Raw genomic sequence first — 17,569 nt, forward strand, 5'->3', positions numbered from 1 at the left:
CGTTTCTTTCTTTTTCACTGTCCATGACTCGCATCCATACATTGTGACTGGAAATAACAGAGCATTCACCAACCTCCTCTTGGTGTGTATTGTCACCTCTTTGTCTTTCCAGATCTTTCTCAATCCTGACATTGCTGTTCTCTCCAATGCTAATTGTGTGTGAATTTCTCCTCGACATTCTCCACTCACTTCAATCTTAGAACCCAGGAAAATTAAACTTTCCACGATTTCCGCTTAATTGTCTCTGAATCTGAACACCTCGATCTTCTTAGTTAACAAGAGTTTTTTTATTTTTTTTATTTCGGTTTAAATAACGACAAGCTTTCCCTTCTTCATTGTCTGCAGCAGTTTCATCAAGTCCTCTTTATTCTCAGCCAACAGAGTGGTATGGTCATTGTAACATAGGTTGTTGGTACGTCTTCCTCCAATCGTTACTCCAGCCTTGATGTCATCCGAGTTTGATTTCCTCATGATGTACTCACGATACAGATTGAACAAGTAAGGGGAGAGAATGTACCCCTGTCTAACTCCTTCTCCAATTCCAAACCATTTTGTCTCTCCATACTCTTTTTCTTACTGGAGCTTCTTATTTCGTACACAGGCTTCTTGTCAGACATGTATCAGGTGCTCTGACATCCGCATTTCTCTCACCATAATCCACATCAATTCCTGATCAACACAATTTATAGCTTTGCTATCATCTATAAAACAGATCCACCTTCCTTTGATATTCTCTTGCTTTTTCCATGATCCACCCCAGATTTGTGATTTGATCTCTAGTACCTCCTCTTCTGAAACTTGCTTGCTCACTAGCCATTTATCACTTAATGAAGTCTCCTATTCTGTGTTGAATGACCTTTAGTAATATCTTGCTGGCATGTGAAATCTAGGCAATGGTTCGGTTGTTTGAATATTTTCTTGCATCCACTTTCTTTGGCAATCATATGTGGACTGACAATTTCCACCTTTAAGATCACACACTCCTGCTCCAGATCTGTATACAAATAGCTGTTAAAATTTTGATTGCTTCCTCCAAAAACAAACTTGAAGAATTATCCTTGGCACCTGGTGCTTTCCATTGCTTTCAAGGCTCTATGTACCTCACATTCTATCACTATTGGTTCTTGCTCATGTTCTCCTTCTTTGAATGTTCTCTCTTCTTCTCATATTTTCCTTCATGATATTGCTATATTGTTTGTATGTACAGTTGTGGTGTCATCCTTCCATCTTTCTTTCACCTGTGTTTCTTCTGTCAGATCTTTTCCTGTTCTACTCCTAAAGACCGCATTCCCAGACCTAAACTTTCCTGCGAATCTCTCTGATCTTTTTTGAAAGATGTCTTGTTTTTTTTTCCTGCTCTGTTATCACTTTCTATCTCTATTCATGTCTCTTTGAAATAATTATCTTTGTCTTTCCAAGCTTGTCATCAGAAGTCAGCATTTAACCGCTTGATGTCCTCTCTTTATGCGCCTTTGCTTTTCAGCTCTCTTCTGTCTGCAATATTTATTGCCTCCTCTGACAGTCATTTCGCCTTCTTCTTTCTGCTTGCGTTTGGGATGTTGTTTTTGGCCTTGTCTTTTACAATGTCTTCAAATTCTTGCCATAATTTGTCTGCCATTCTGTCAACCAAATCCAGCTCTGAAAAACGTTTCTTTTTAACATTTATGGCATATTGTTTGAGGTCCCACTGTATCTGGTCAGAGGTTTTACTTTTTCACCTTTGTCAGTTTTACTCGTAGCTTTCCCCCAACAAGTTCATGATCTGTCCCACAGTCTACACCTAGCAGTGTGTTGGCAGATTGCACAGCACTTCTCAATCTTCCATTGATTATATTGTAGTAAATCTGATTTCTATGTTGCCCATCAGGTGAAGTCCATGTGTACTTTCTGTACTTAGGTGGTTTGAAGCATGTGTTTGCAATTACTAGGTCATTTTCCACACACAACTCCAGCATTCGCAACCCTGGCACATTTCGGATATCAAGTCTGTTTCTCTCTGCAATCCCTGGTGTCCTGATTCTCCAATTTTTGCATTCCAATCTCCCATCTATGATATAAAAGGAGCTCAGTCTCGGCATGCCTGCATCCATCCGTCCCTGCGTCCATCCATCCGTCCGTCCCTTCGTCCGTCCATCCCTGCCTGCCTGTGCTTGTCCACAATTGTCATATAGGGGATACCACTAATGAAGCCCAATCTGCAAATAGTATGATAAACATCTATATTAATTGGTTAAGGTTTCAAACTATGATATAGTTGAGTAAGGTGAGGATAGATGGGCTGGTTTCAATTTACATTAAAACAAAATCTCTTCCTCCTTCATCTTCTTGTTTACTTATAATAATGGTGAGTCTCATTCAATTCTGTTTCTCATATTGATTATATTCAGGAAACACTTGCTATGTTCAACACTCATTTTTTCAACATTTCCATTTTCTTCATACAACAATAATATATCACTATATCAAACAATATTTCTGATGATACACCTCCTTTTGCTCTACTTGCAACAAGTAGAGAATTTTGCTCTACTGTGAGAAAAGGATATGAAAAAGCAGCTGATATTTCAATAATTTATTCGCATGATTTTTTTAAAGTGTCAAAGTTAATTTTTTGCCATGTACCCCTTCTCGTAATTAATTAAAACATCTCATTTAGGCACCTGTTCTAGAATTTCCTGCAACTTTCCACAGAACTACTCCACATTCACTTCATCTGCTGCAGAAGTTGGAGTATACATCTGAATGATAGTGATGTTCACTGGATGTCCTTTCAACCTCAATGATATTAACCTATTATTGACTTGGTTGTATCCCAGCACTAACTCTTCTGTTTTCTCATTGCAAATCACTGCCACTTCATTTATTTTACAGATTGCGTGATCAGAAACAAAACACTTTGTAATTCTTGTTTATTGTCCTCTCCATCTCTTTTTTCATTATATTTAACATTCCTTGATTCATTGTCCTTATATTCTATGTTCCAATTTTGTGAATGTTTGAGAAGCTCTGAGTTTGACTTAGTTCTGGAGCCCTCAACAACTGGATTTCCTTGTGGGTTTGAGACAGTGAGAATGATACATAGTGGCCAGTCCCATTCATCAAAAGACTTTGCTCTTCCTCAATCTATATTTTTAACGAGTTCCCTTTTTTTTGCACACAAAGTCGAGGCTCATGGACGAGCTCGTTCACTGAACGGATCAGGATGTAATAGTACAAAAGGAACAGCCGAAAGAGGGGGAAAACACCAATGGCAGAGTCTAAGGCCATGATAGAAGGAGGTCTGAACAAACAATGGGTGTGGGGGGGGGCAGCAAGGATAGAAGCATGGGGTGGACAAGGTTGATGCAGAAGGAAACTCTCAGGAGGGCAAACTGGAAATTTTGAAGGAGGAGGGAGCGGAGAATGGTGTTAACGAGGATAGAAAAGATCATGGTTTTTGGATTGGGGACAATCTGAGATGGTGGTGAACATCTGTCTTAAAGAACTGGAGGGAATAATGAGATTGAAGAGAATGTGAAAGGAATTTCCCTTGCAAGGAACTTTGATGCAGGAGAGGCCATTATCCCAAACAAAGCCTGTGCTATTTTTGCCAAGTTATGGTTATTTGCCCTTGCTCTATGTCTTTAAACAGTAATGCTTCAAGTAAGGAAGCAGCATGTACCATTTTAAGTCTTTGGTATGACTCGGCCAGGGTTTGAACCACTGACCTCCCAGACTAAGCAGACGCTTTAACCATTATGCCACTGAGTCTGGAAATCGGGTATTGCAATATATTGGTCAGAAATCTGGTAGTAATATGGTATGATATTGGTGGTACCATGGTATTTTGTCGGTGCCAATTTCAATGACCAATGTAAGCCTTTATGTACAGATTCATTGAGGGGATAAGGCAATTATGTGCCTATTAACAGCCTGCTGTGTCTGTGATGATGTTCATGGCTCCTGGCAAGGGGTAGTGCTGTTTTCATTCCTTTGCTCTCCGGATGCGCTCACTTTTAGCAAAGATTTTCAAAGCATCAAATTTGCAACTTCTTGATAGAAAATTACAGGAGGTGAACTTCACTTTTTCCCCAGGTCCAGAATATACAGTATAGTATACAGTATGCTCTCAATTAAATGTTGCAGCATCCATAAACAAGGCCAAATTGGACATCCTCAATGTGGAATCGAGCATATTTTAAGGTATTAACAAATAAAAAATCCTGCAGTCATTCCAGATATTGTAAAACTGGAATCATCATTCTCACCTTGTGTTTAGCACCACGATAAAATAGCCAAGTACTTGAGAATAAATGCAATATTCTCAATGAGGTAAAAACATTTAGATAATACAAATATTTCAGGTCAACATACTATAGTCAATTGCATGCAAATATAATTGCGGCATGCAGGCAGTGAAACCAGCAGTAGTTTGAGGGCAAGTTTTGGGGGCAGTTGTCAAGAGGAGGACAGTCAAGTTGTCACCAGGTCACAGCAGTAGATTTCTAAATTTTACTGGAATAACGTTTTCTATATGGCTTGTGCCGATTTCTATCATTCGGATCGTAAAATGCTAAGGCCAACTGTTCATTGGTCACAATAGTCATTCGTGACACAAGTGAAAACATGTACATGGAGATTCTAGATGCTGCAGAGAAATACGAACATATTGAGCTTCCTTTAGAGACTGTGGTGTTGGACCAGACCAGACTTCAAAGATGTCAGCGACTACCAGAAGAACTCGCTTTCAAATTAAATGAAGGCAAGTAAATCCTTCTCTGACAAAGCAGTCACAAGTGCTCACAAGTAATTTATTAGGTGGCTGAAGGAGGAATACTGTGCTCCAGTCATGGTCGATAAAGAGGAATACCTACACTGTTATCTCCAATGGAACGTTGAGAGGAACTTGCAGTGGGAACAGATCTGGAGAACCCTTAAGCATAAACTACAATTTAAAACAAGAACTGATTGAAGAATGGCCAGAGCTGTCCTTCGTCACAGTGATGGCAATCAGTCTTCTGGTTTTAAATGTCAATCAGCAAATGCCTCTGAAAACAGCAATGTCTTTCAAAAAATCCTCAATAGCTTAAAGAAAGTTCTCAGAAAATGGAATAATGCTCTGTGGAATATAGGTCCAGTTTATGCACAAGTTGGAGGAGCTACTGCCTGGTGAAAAGGTTGTACACTGTAGCCATGGTATAAACACAATCATCTTGGATGGCCATGCAGCCATCCAGATGTTATGGATCATGCAGAATACAGACAGGGATATGGCATCAAGTTCCATGAACGATCCTGGGTACAAGCACCACAAATGCATTTTAGATCCAGATTGTTTTTAACAGCTACTTGAACAGAATAGATCTCACACCAGGGAAATGTGAAGTAGATATACAGTATGTGAAGAAGTGTGTGATCCATGCACTCTCGGATGTCACAGAAAATGGAAAGTAATTCTCAGCACAGGTGAGAATAAAGCAGTGTGGCTAAATTCCACATGGAATTCTTAAAACAGAATGCTGGTCTGAGTCTCAGTGATGGACAGTCACTTTCATCAGTGAAGGAATTGAGATTCCAAATAGAAACATGGGGACTCTGCTTTCCATTTGAGACTGATACAAAAATGGTCCTTCATGGTATGTATGTTTCAGATCAAGGTGCAGAGACAATAGTCTTCAGCCCAGATACCGATGTGCTTGTCCTGCTACATCACCAGCCACGGATTCGTGCTAAGGCGATATTCTTCATTTTTTTTCCAAGATGGAAGACACACTTAGTTCACTTCTTATTCTAGCAAATAGCTCAAGAATAGCACATCATGTGGAGCATGTATTACATCACTATATGTGACACTGTAAGTGGTTTCCATGGCCAAAAGAAGACATCAGCCTTCAGATTAATGATTGACAACCTCAGAAATTTCAACCTCTTGCAACTCCAGGTTTATCCTTGCAAGTCTCAGAATAAGAGAAAATTACCCATATGAGGTTCATGTTATCCTCCCTACCTCTCCTCCTGTTATTTCTTGGCCACAGCGACAAGATAATAATGATGATGATGATTTATCGTTTTGAAGAAAAAAAACACCAATTGGAAAGTAATTATCATTCGAATGGCTTAGAGGTATGCACACTTGCCTCTAAGCTGTGTTGCCTGGGTTGGAATCCTGACCCAGTTGTAAACTGTCATCCCAGTGTTTCACAGGCAGGGTGATTCATCAATGTGTGTGCCATTCCTTGGATGGATGTTAAATGGGAATCCCATCTGCCAGCATTTGTTGATAGATGTAAAAGATCCTACAATGTCCTTCGTGCAGAGTAGTCAAACTATACCGACACCACGACCAAATGCGCACTGCATCCTCAGCCAATGATGCTACCCTGCAACCTTGTGCTGCATATGAATGAAGAACCAATACATGTTGATTCCAAACAAAGAAGAATCGCCTTTTATTATGTTACCTTATTTGTAACAAGCACAACATTTTAGACATTTTGCTGAATGTCCATGCATTTTTGAGTTCCTGACAACCAAACAAACAATTAAGTGATATTTGATGAACTTTGGTTATTTTCCGGTTTTGTGGTTTCGGTGATCATCTTTCTCAGTCAGACTTTCTGCGGAACTTTTTGACTCTCCCTTTGCAGTCAGCTTGCCAAATTTCTGTTACATCTGATGGTGGCATACCACAAGCCAATTTCTTTATGACATGATTAATTTAGTCATAGCTTTTTACGTGAATTTATGTTTGAAATTTTCATCAAAACCCCATCGCCTAACTTGGATTTCTTCATTTATGCTTCGAGTTAGTAAGAGATGCTCTTCACTTTATATTATGTTGTTGAGCTTACAGTACATTGCAATATTGGTGTTCTCTTGAAAATGGTGAAAATGATGACTGGTGGTGATGTGTTATGATCCAAAATTATTTTGTTATCAGGATAATGCAATAAAATGGCCCCTTGATCATGCATTGCTTTCAATCGTATTTTTTATGGCTGCTGTCCACAGGCCAGAGATTCCTTTGGAGTAACCGATCATGTGATGAACCACCAAACGTCCAATGATAGCAAGTTGTCCATGTCTGAATCTATGTCTGAATTCTTTGATGCTCAGGAAGTTCTACTGTCAGCGAGTTCTTCTGACAATGAGGTATGTTTACTGCACTTTGGCATGAGACTGATGTGTTCCCATTTACGAAAAACTGGTTCCATCATTGTCCAGTCATGTTATTCCTTGTCCTCTCAAAATAGTAGAATATTGCACTCCATAAGTACTGTATCGGTACAACCCTTCTCTCCCAAACCTTTGAGACAGCAATCACTGCATTTAATGTTTGTGTCTGTCCAAGCTGACCCACATCTATTTGTGATGAACATGCATGTATTTACATGAAACTCACCAATTGAGCAAGGCACTACTCTATATTATGGACACAAAATTGGTGCTTTTGACCTCCCCATTTCTCCTCCTGAGATCCTCATTTTTTTCTCTCTCTTTAGAAGTTGCAGCACGTGGAAGAGCTTACCAAGAGGGTGACAGGTCAATTGACTAACAGTAGGGAAGGGAAGAACAGGCAGACAAAAACACAACTAGACGCATGCACTATCGTCTGTAAATGGGAATTATAGGGAGGAAAAGGTGTAGGGGGAGGTGTATTAAATACTTGTCCCTTCTCTCCATTCAACTTACTCATATTTCCTTGCAACTTTCGTTCTCTGTTCTTCCTCAGCTTATTCCATATATCATCCCCTGTCCATCCTGCCATTCCCTTCCTTCTTTCCTGCACCCTTAACACCACTCCTCCTTTTCTCAATTGTCTTGGCTCCCATTGCACTTCGTCTGAAATGGGGGCTTATAGATTTGGTCTCGATTTTCATGTCTGTGCATGCATGCGTGTGTCCGCAACCATATCTCGGACATGTATGAGCTGATTTTATTCTTACTTGGCACCACATCAACACATGATGGTATACATAAGCACATCATTTGTTTTCGACATCAGATCCAAGATGACCGATTGGCGGCCATTTTAGTGGTAAAGAACCTGATGTTGAACACGTCCTCAACCATTTCTCGGACATGCATTTACCGATCTTGTTAAAACCTGGCAGACAGATAAGGAATGATGGCCTACAAAAGCATGTCGTTTTTTTGAGATCAGCTCCAAGATTGCCGACTGGTGGCCATTTTGTTACTTAAATACGTCCCCAACCATTTCTCAGACATGCATTGTCCCATTTTTTTCAAACTTTGCACAAGCACAGTACATGATGGTATACATGTGCCCCTCCCTTTATTTTGTGATCTGATCAAAGATGGATGACTGGTAGATTGGTGGCCATTTTAGTTGAGCATAAATATGGGCGAGCCCTTTAACTCCTTCCAGCAAAATTACTAAAACAATGGGAGCTTTGCCATTTTATGTCTTTTTTACTTTTTTTTCTACAATCCCTCTCCCACATCTCTATTTCCTCTTTCTTGATTTTGTACTGCCTAAATTTTCATCTCATGAATGAAATTAAGGCAAGAAGTCAGGGTGGTCTTATTGGCTATTTCTTAATTTTTTCGATGCTCACACAGTTTTGGAAATGCTTGTCAGTCTGTCTGCATTAGGAATTGAGCTACTGGGAAGTAAGCTTGTGATTTGCAGATGTTGCAGTGGGTGACACAGGTGTTGGTATTAACACAGAAAAATGAAGACTATGATACGAGTTCTGATAGAAAGAAGTTAAAAATTCAGGTTCCCATTTAGAATCCCATTAAACAAAGATCAGTGTCAGCCTACAACATTTTCTTTAGAACTGCCACATTAACGCCAACAGTATATGGATCTGAAAATATTACTTTAGTGCACTTGATCAATTTAGCCCTGAATGTTTGACAGTCCGGTTTCCTTCTCAGAGGATCAGTTATTGTCATGTATTACCTCCGCCTCAACATGAGGCTGACACTGAAGTAGTCTCACTCATACAAATAACGCTGCATCCACCGCCAGGAGGTGGAAAGTGGACAGAGGTTATGTTTTCACCCCTCTCTCTGTCTGTGAGCAGGATATCTTAAAAATTATGGATAGATTCGGACGAAATTTGAACAGGTTGGGTGTGTGACAAGGAAGAATTGAATCGATTTTCGTAAAGATCCGGATCCGGATACTACAATTCACTTCAGTGATTCTTCAACATTGAGAGATGGGACCAAAAACAATAGAGAGCATGATATTTCAAAAAGTTATGGATGGAGTTTGACAAAACTAGGTGGAAGAGTTGGGTCAGTGACAAAAACAAGACAATTCGATTTTGCTTGAGGTCCGGATGCAGATCTGGCCTGTCGGTGGGATACAAAACGTAAAATGTTCAGCCTTGCGGAGGTTTGCGCTCTACCAAGTGCCATTCTAGTTTTTTATGGTACAAATTCCTGACCGAACCTCATGAATATCAGTTGATAGTCATCAATGGTTCTGAATTTATTTTGAAAAATCAATCCCACAATCATTTGAGGGAGCATTCTCAGCAAAGTTTTATTTATTCTCATAAACAATCTTTCAGTGCTACTCAAAGATAACTGCTACCTTTTTTATTTTATTTTATTTTTTTACAGACTACTTCACTCTTTCAAAAACATAGCTTTGCAAATTGTTACTAATACTCCAATGAATTGATCTTGATGAGGTAATTGTTATAGAATAGCAAGCATAGCATATTATGTGTGATGGAGGGTTCTATCGGACTTTTAATTATGCAGCAATGACTAACATTCATCCCTTTTTACCCTTCATATGTCGGTGTTTGTCTTCGAGCCTAACCGTCCAATTTTAATGTTGATTTATCGATAGATAATGGGATGTAATTTTGTTTGGCCAATCCATCAGGTTGTGTGGTCTGAGAAGGAATGTGGGTTTTATTTTATTTTATTTTGTATACCTTGTCGAGGCTCGTATGAGATTGAACACACAATGCACAGCAAGGGGGGCATGAGACAAGAGAGACATGAGAGAGAAGGACAAAACAGTGGAGAACAGAAGACATTAGATCTGTGGAAGGGAGAGGGATGGGGCGGGGAACACAGGGTTTACAAGATGGACATTGCAGGGACTTTCAGGAAGGAAAGCAAGGAATTTGAAGGAGGTGGGTTTGGGGTGCTTTGACGGGGGTAGAAAAGATTGAGGTTTTGGATGGGGGAAGATAGGTGGTGGTGAACTGCTGTTTTGAAGGCCTGGGGGGAAGAATGGGATTGATGAGAGTGAGGGAGTTTATTCCAAAGGTGGGGAAAAAAGAGTAATGAAAGGGTGAAGGTGAGCAGTGATTCGTGATTTTCGTAGTTTTACCAGAAGGGGGTTGTTGGCGGACCTTGAGCGCCCTGCGGAAATATGGTGGGGACATATCGCAGACAGAGCAGGGGGCGGGGGGGGGGATGAGACCGGAGAGGAGACGATGAGACCGGAGAGGAGACGATAGAAGACAGAAAGACCACCGACCTGCCTGTGGTGAGAGAGTGAGAGGCCCAAAGACTCAGCCTCATCGCGGGAGATACCAATGATCCTAAACGCCTTGGTTCCCACAGCGTGAATCCGAGAAAGGTAAGAGGTAGGAGCACCAGCCCAGAGGGGAGAGCAGTACTCCATCAGGCTGTGGACAAAAGCTTTGTATATGGTCAGTTGCTCAGGTGGGCCGAGGAAGGACTTTGCCCGATGGAGGATTCCCAGTCGGCGACTGGCTTTGGAGGCCTGGTTGGAAATGTGGCTTTCCCAGGAAAGATCATGGCAGATAGTGAGAACCAGAAGCTTTAATGAAAGGACTTCTTCCAGTGGATTGTTGAGAAATTTGATGGGTGGGGGGGGGGGGGTTCTAAACCATCCTTTCGGAGAGACAGCGTGAGAGTGTGAGATTTGTCAGGATTGAAAGACGTGTTCCACGTGTTGGACCAGTTTGTGATTTTATCCAGATCTGCAGAGAGCAAAGAAGCTGCAGCTTGCCAGTCTGAGGGATCACAGATGGTACAACAGAGGGTGGAGTCATCAGCAAAGAGATGAAGAGGATTTTCCAGAGAGTCGGAGAGATCATTGATGAAAACCAGAAAAAAGAACAGGGCCCAGACTGCTGCCTTGAGGAACTCCAGCATGGACAGGAAGAGGGGATGAGAGAACTCCATGTAGGGCCACATGTTGGCTGCAACAGGAGAGGAAATCCATGATCCATGAGTGGAGATGCCCTTGGATACCATAGGAAGAGAGTTTGGTGAGCAGGGCAGGGTGCCAGACAATGTCAAAAGCATGCGATATGTCCAGGGATATGGCTCTGATTTCATGTCTGGCATTGAATACCTCCATCCATTTTTGGGAGAGCAGAAGCAGCATATCCAGGGAAGAGTGACCTGGTCTGAAACTAAGTTGATGATCGGAAATCAAGGCATTGGAGAAGAGGAAGGATTTAATGTCTGAAGTGATGATGGATTCCATAACCTTGCTGATAATTGGGAGAAGACTGATTGGTCTGCAGTTGCAGGGATCTGTCTTTGCACCTTTTTTATGCAGGGTGCTAATTTTTGCTGATTCCCAAGCAGATGGCAGATGACCTTGAGCAAATGAGAGGGTGAATAGAACAGAGAGAGGGTGAGCAAGAGCAAATAAACAGGCTTTTAGGACACGTGGGCTGATGCCGTCTGGACCGGTTGCAGAATCTGAGTCAAGGTTTGACATCAAACTCTCCACTTTGTCAGAAGAAAAGGCCACAGAGTCCAGGGATAGTTGGGTGCGACTGGGTGAGGTGGGTACAGAAAGCGATGGGTTTCGGACACAAGATTTTGATGCAAACACCGAGTTTACGCATTCAGCCTTTTCACGTGCTGTATCAGCAGTGCGGCCATTTGAGGTAAGGGAGGGATGGAGGAGGAGCATACACCAGCGAACCAATTTGATTGGACGCCCCCAGGATTTGGAGGAGGGAGAGAAGTTTGAGAGTTCAGACTAGAGATTAGAAAGATGTTCTTTTCTGTCTCTCCTGAGGGTAGACACATTTTCCGAGCTTAATGGAAGGAACTGAGATTACCCTCAGTTGGGTTTGCTTTCCACGAGGCAAAGGCAAGTTGTTTCAGGACAACTGCCTCACCACAAGCTTCATTGTACCATGGGCGGGAGGAAGTGAAGGACACCTGAAGACGAGAGGGAATAAATCTGTGCATGAGAGAGAGGGTAGGACAAGGGAGGATGTGAGGGAGGGAGAGGTAAGGAGAGTTGTTGAATTGAAAGAGTGTGGGAGATTGCAGAAGAGCTATGGTAGTGGGCTGGATGAGGAGCAGAAAAGGCTCTGTGGTGCTGGGTTGATGTACAGTCGGGAGTAATAAGAGAGAGGGCAGAAGGCAGTTGAGGATATGAGGAGGTGGGGTGATGAGATGGAGGAAAGAGGGCAGGGGAAGGAGGCAGCTTTGTGGATGAGAGGGGGGCAACTTTGAGAAGGGTGAGTGAAGGGTGAGAGTGGTTGGAGAATGGTGAGTGGGGAGAGTTGAGGGAGAGGTGAGGGGGGAGTTTGGAGGGGAAAGAGTGTGATGGTTGCTTTGAGAGCGAGGGGTGAGAGGGGTGAGAGGGGTGAATTGGCACTGAAGTTGAAGAAAAGGGATGTTTGATGGAAAGCGAAGATGCATAGCAGACTGGGGTTCTAAAATTTTTTTAGTTCAGAGATGCGATTAAAGACATTTCTTGAGGGATGCAATAAAGGCGAATTTAGAGAATGGAGAGAAGAAACATTGTCTCCGTTGGATTTTTTAGGCAAGGTATGAAAGAAAGCTGGAATTGAAAGCAGTCTGTGGGAATATAAAGAGTCGTGAATTATGATACAGTTCTGAGAACCACATGTGTGAAAGAGGAAGATGAAGCATTATAAGAGATAGTTTTTTGTTCTTTTTTTTTTTTAAAGAGATTGCATAAAATTTGGTGAAGGAAAGGTTGAAGAAAAGATTGTGAGGTGAATGATGAATTTGGATCAGTAAACGCAGAGTGTAGAAACAGACCACGTGGTTACGGGAGGTGTATAGTTCAAAGTGAATTTAATTCTTCTTGTTGTTATTATTTTTCTACAAAGGATTGCATAACATTCGGAAAAGGAAAGGTTGAAGTAAAATCGTGGAGGTGTATGGTGAATTTGGATCAGTAAACGCAGAGTGAAGCTGATGGATCAATGAAAAGTAACAGGAAGAGGGGAGAGACACCAAGTGACACATGTATAGTTCGGAAGGATACAAGGAAAATTATTATTTTTTGATGGATTTTTGAAGTTTATATAAGGTTGCAGAATTGAAGGTGATAGGAAGAAATCGTGAAGGTTATGGTGAGAGTGGGTCATCTCAAATAGAAGAAAGATGGTGTGCTGGCAGAAAGAGGAGGAGGAAGAAGAAGAAGAAGAAGAAGAAGAAGAATAATAATAAGAAGAAGGATCGGTACTCATGGTTATGGAGCGAGAAAGGGTTGTTGTGGTTTTTTTTTGTTATTTTTTTTAAATTAATGACAAGAAACAGTGTGTTCTTGGGTGGGATAGATGGGGGGTGTTGGGAAAAGTGGGGAAAATAGGAATTGATGGTAATAGGGAGAGAATACAAATAAAACGATTGTACACCAAGACGGGAAGGACGGGTGGGCCTCAAGGAGCCCGGTAATACAAGGTCGACGAAAACTCACAAAATAGCACGATTTTTGAAACAAAACCGAACTTGGAACACCCAGTAAACATCTCGGTGAGAAAATTAACATTTAAACCGTGACAAATAACGACCGGAAACTTAACTTTGAGAAAGTCAGCAGAGACCCCTGAGAGAACTAGCCATCGCTTCAAACCCAGAATGAGAAGTCCTAATCCTTACTTCGTTCCTTCATCCTTGCAATTTTCGTTGTAAACTTATTTGTACAAAGTGTTTTTTTGCCATCCTTTATTTAGGAACTGATTTATTGTGTTAATACATTTGGATGCAACTTCCTCACTGTGTGATCGTGCACAGAGGTTTAAAAATAAATAAAATGTAATTATTTGGCCATTTGAGCTGGTCTCATTGACTATTGTTTGCTAATTTATGCTCGGTTGACAAACGCAGGACAATATTTTTCAATTTCACCGAACGTAAAATCTTCACATTCTCAGTACATGGATCATGCAGACAGTTTAATTTTCTTTGTGAATGTTCCTGTTGAATAAGACAGATTGAAGCATTGGTGGGAAATACCCCCCCCCCCATCCCAAAAAAATTCTTAAATCCCTTATCTCACTTCTTACTTCTTGTAGTGTATTATTCTTTCGTGACATTATTTACAAAAGACCCAGGGAGCATCATCAATATCCCCTCTAAATTTAAAAAGGCTTCTGCTGCACCAGAGATTTGTAGCTTTTTAAAATGATGATCAATGACTAATGCAGGAGCTCAGACACATATTGTTTGTTGGCCAATGACATGATGAAGGGACTGCATTGTACTTTTACAAGGATGAAAATACAATGGACAAATCAGCATGCACAGTGTATGGGATGCGAGCATGAGTTATGTGCAACTCAGATTCACTCGTTTTATGTGCAGCCTGTGGCCCCTGTCTTGCATCATTGCTGGGAGCTTGCTGTGCTGCTGATGCAGTGCCCCCTACTGGTTATTGCACGAATTTCGAACTTTGCCATAGTCAGGTCAGGTATGGGAGCATGTGTTGGAGCAGCGCATCGCTGCATCCACTTTCCGCCAGTACTCCAGGGGCCTCCATCTGGCCATCCCCCAGACAGATGCCTGGCCCATCCCCATCTCCTTGAGATGCTGATCAACCTGCTGCAACCACGACAAACATGGTTGTCCCATTGGCCTCCTCCATTCACAAGGCTCTCTTGCTGAGAGAATCTGTTGAGCAGGATCAACGTCAGGAAAACGAGCAGCATGTCCATATAGCCCCAGCTGATGCTCAGACTATGCAGGTAACAAATCTCATTTGAGTCTCTCTCAGCAACCACTCATTGGACAAAGTCTGACCAGTGATAGCCAAGAATTCTCTGAAGAGACATGGTACCAAAGGAATTAAGTCTCCTCAGATCCCTCGTCAGACTCCGTCTCACATCTGAAGACTCAAACTTTTGTCCTCCTGCACAGATAGTCACAGCGCCACACCCCATGATCCAGTGAAGCCATGACTCTCCAGGCCCGACTCAGACGTCGATTGACCTCTGGCTCACAGCCAGCAAAGACATGAATATCACTGCCAAGGGAAGTGAATCTCTCCATGACCTCAACATCCTCACCACAAACAGCTACAGACAAGATAACAGCATCCAACATGTTATTAAAAGCCTGGATCTTAGTTTTGACCCAGGGAACTCATAATCCCAGTGGCTCCCACTCCTAATTGAGCACCTCGATGCCTCCAAAAGGATATCCAGAGTCTCTGCAAAGATGACTGCATCATCTGCAAAAGCAAGGTCAGAGATCTTGACATTCCCAAAATGATGCACCGCAGCTTGATCTCTCCAACATCCTCCCCAGAATCCAGTCCACACAAGTGCTGAAAAGTGTGGGGGCTAGTACACACCCCTGATTAACTCCAGCAGCGGCTGAAAATAAGTCAGAGATTGTATCACCACATCTCACAGGACTCTCAGAACCACCGTATAGTCCAGACGTAAAATTGATCAGTTTTGGTGGCACCCACAAAGTCAACGAATCCTCCAGAGCGAATCCCAATTCACTGAATCAAATGCTTGCAGAGATCAACAGAGGCTGCAAGCAGACCTGCTGAGAAACTCTCGTCTGCATTCGGTGATGACCCGAATGGCAAAGATACGGTCAGTCGTTTTCCTCTTTGGTGTAAAGTCTGACTGCGCTGGATGCTGGATGCTTAAGCATACGATGGCAAACCCTATCATTAATTATCCGAGCAAAGACCTTGCCCAGCACTGAGAGCAGCGTCACCTCTCGGTAGTTGTTAGTCCTGGCGATCACCCTTCCCTTTCCAGAGAGGGACAACAAGGCCCCTCTTCCACTCAGTTGGGATGATGACTGTGTTCCAGGCAAAGCACAGAACTGCATGCAACAACATGAGTACAGCATTTCCACCAGCCTTGATAAGTTCAGCATGGGTGCCACAGATCCCTGGAGCTTTACCCCCATCCCTGGAGGTTTACCACAGCCTGTGTTTCCACAAACGAAGGTGGATCACAGTTGATTGGAGGGTCACTAATTGGGATAGCAATACCCCTGACTTCCAACTCAACAGCTGGTGGATCAGCCTGGCACAGTCACTGAAAGTAACCAGCCCAACGGGTCTTCACTTTGGACTCCTCTGTCAAGAGCCCACCACCCTCTGCTCTAACTGCAGTCCATTGAGAGATGGGCTTGGAGGAACGCAATGCACAAATTCCCCTGTAAGTAGGACAAGAATAATGACCACAGATGATGCTCTTCCCCTCACAGATTCCTCGCACATAGGGCTCCTTATCCACCCTCAGTGCACGTACGGTTTTACACTTCAACTCCCTGAAAAGCTCAGCTCTGCCATTAAGCCTGGCCCTGCAACTCTGGTTAATGGTATCCAGTGTCCCTTGAGACAAAATTCTTCTTCACCCTATGGTGTGTTCCAGGACATCCACCGGCAACATCAAGAATGGTGGTCTTGAAGGCACTCAAAAATTCTTCAGGATTCTCCAAAGCACTCAGACCCCCCAAATCCCCACTCAGCCTGTTTGCAAACTCCTCAGCTACCCTCTGATTCTTGAGCTTGCCAACATCCATCCGAGGCTGGAATGGTATCATTCTCCTGGATTTAAGCTGCAACTTCAGATTTGCTACCACAACCTTGTGGTCGGTTTTGAGGAACTGAGCACTCTGGTAGACCCTGCAGTTCTGGATCATCCTCCAGCCATCAACAAGCACTTGGTCAATCTACCATCGTTCATCGTTGGAACCATCGTTTGGGCAGGACTACCATCGTTTGCCACACTACCATCGTTGGAATACCGAGTCCAGCAATGAGCCTGTGGGCACTGAAACCATGAACCAGCCACCCTATCTCCATGAGTTCTTGCAAAGTCAAGGAACTTAGTGCTATTCTGGTTCACAGTTCCAGACACATGGGGACCAACACATGTCTCATAACCATCCCTTTCAGTTCCAGTCAATGCAATGAAGTCTCCCTAGTCTAGAAGAGTATCTCGCCTGGGGCACTGATCACCCACAGACTCGAGCATGGCATAGAATGTGTCCTTCACAATGAAATCACCTGCCTCAGTCGGAGCATATCCTGATACCAGGGAAATGGCACCCAAGGAGTAACGAATCTTTTGTGTCATAATACGGAGGCCTTGGTGCCGGATAATACTGACCCACTCTCAGGGCCGGATTAAGGTCTTCGTAGGCCAAGGCCCTTGAGATTTCGCAGGCCAAATTCAAGAGTGACCAAAACGACGATTTTGAACATGAAATTTAATCGGAACTGACTGCGGTAAATGGCGATTTGTCCGACTTTCAAATATACAAGTACCTGTGAAATCCAATTTGGCTTCGAAATTGAGAAACAAATGACACAGAAAACAAATTCGGAGGAATGCTTGTATATTCTATTTCCACCCTGCTGAAACAC

General features: G+C 42.5%; 1 protein-coding gene across 9 annotated transcripts in view; it reads left to right on the forward strand.

The window, feature by feature from the left end:
* The window catches only part of OSBPL6 (oxysterol binding protein like 6), a 225,696-nt gene extending 214,915 nt beyond the window's left edge, over window positions 1-10,781 (forward strand). For all 9 annotated transcript variants that reach the window (XM_085869969.1, XM_085869967.1, XM_085869966.1 and 6 more), the window contains one exon: window positions 6,991-10,781. In XM_085869969.1, coding sequence (XP_085726095.1) covers window positions 6,991-7,374 — 384 coding nt within the window. In that variant the 3' untranslated portion in view covers window positions 7,375-10,781. The remainder of the gene's footprint in view (window positions 1-6,990) is intronic.
* Window positions 10,782-17,569: the final 6,788 nt, after the last annotated feature.

The sequence above is a fragment of the Eptatretus burgeri genome, chromosome 2, assembly GCF_056783735.1.
Source record: "Eptatretus burgeri isolate ZD-2024b chromosome 2, Ebu_testis_v1, whole genome shotgun sequence".
NCBI lineage: Eukaryota > Metazoa > Chordata > Myxini > Myxiniformes > Myxinidae > Eptatretus > Eptatretus burgeri.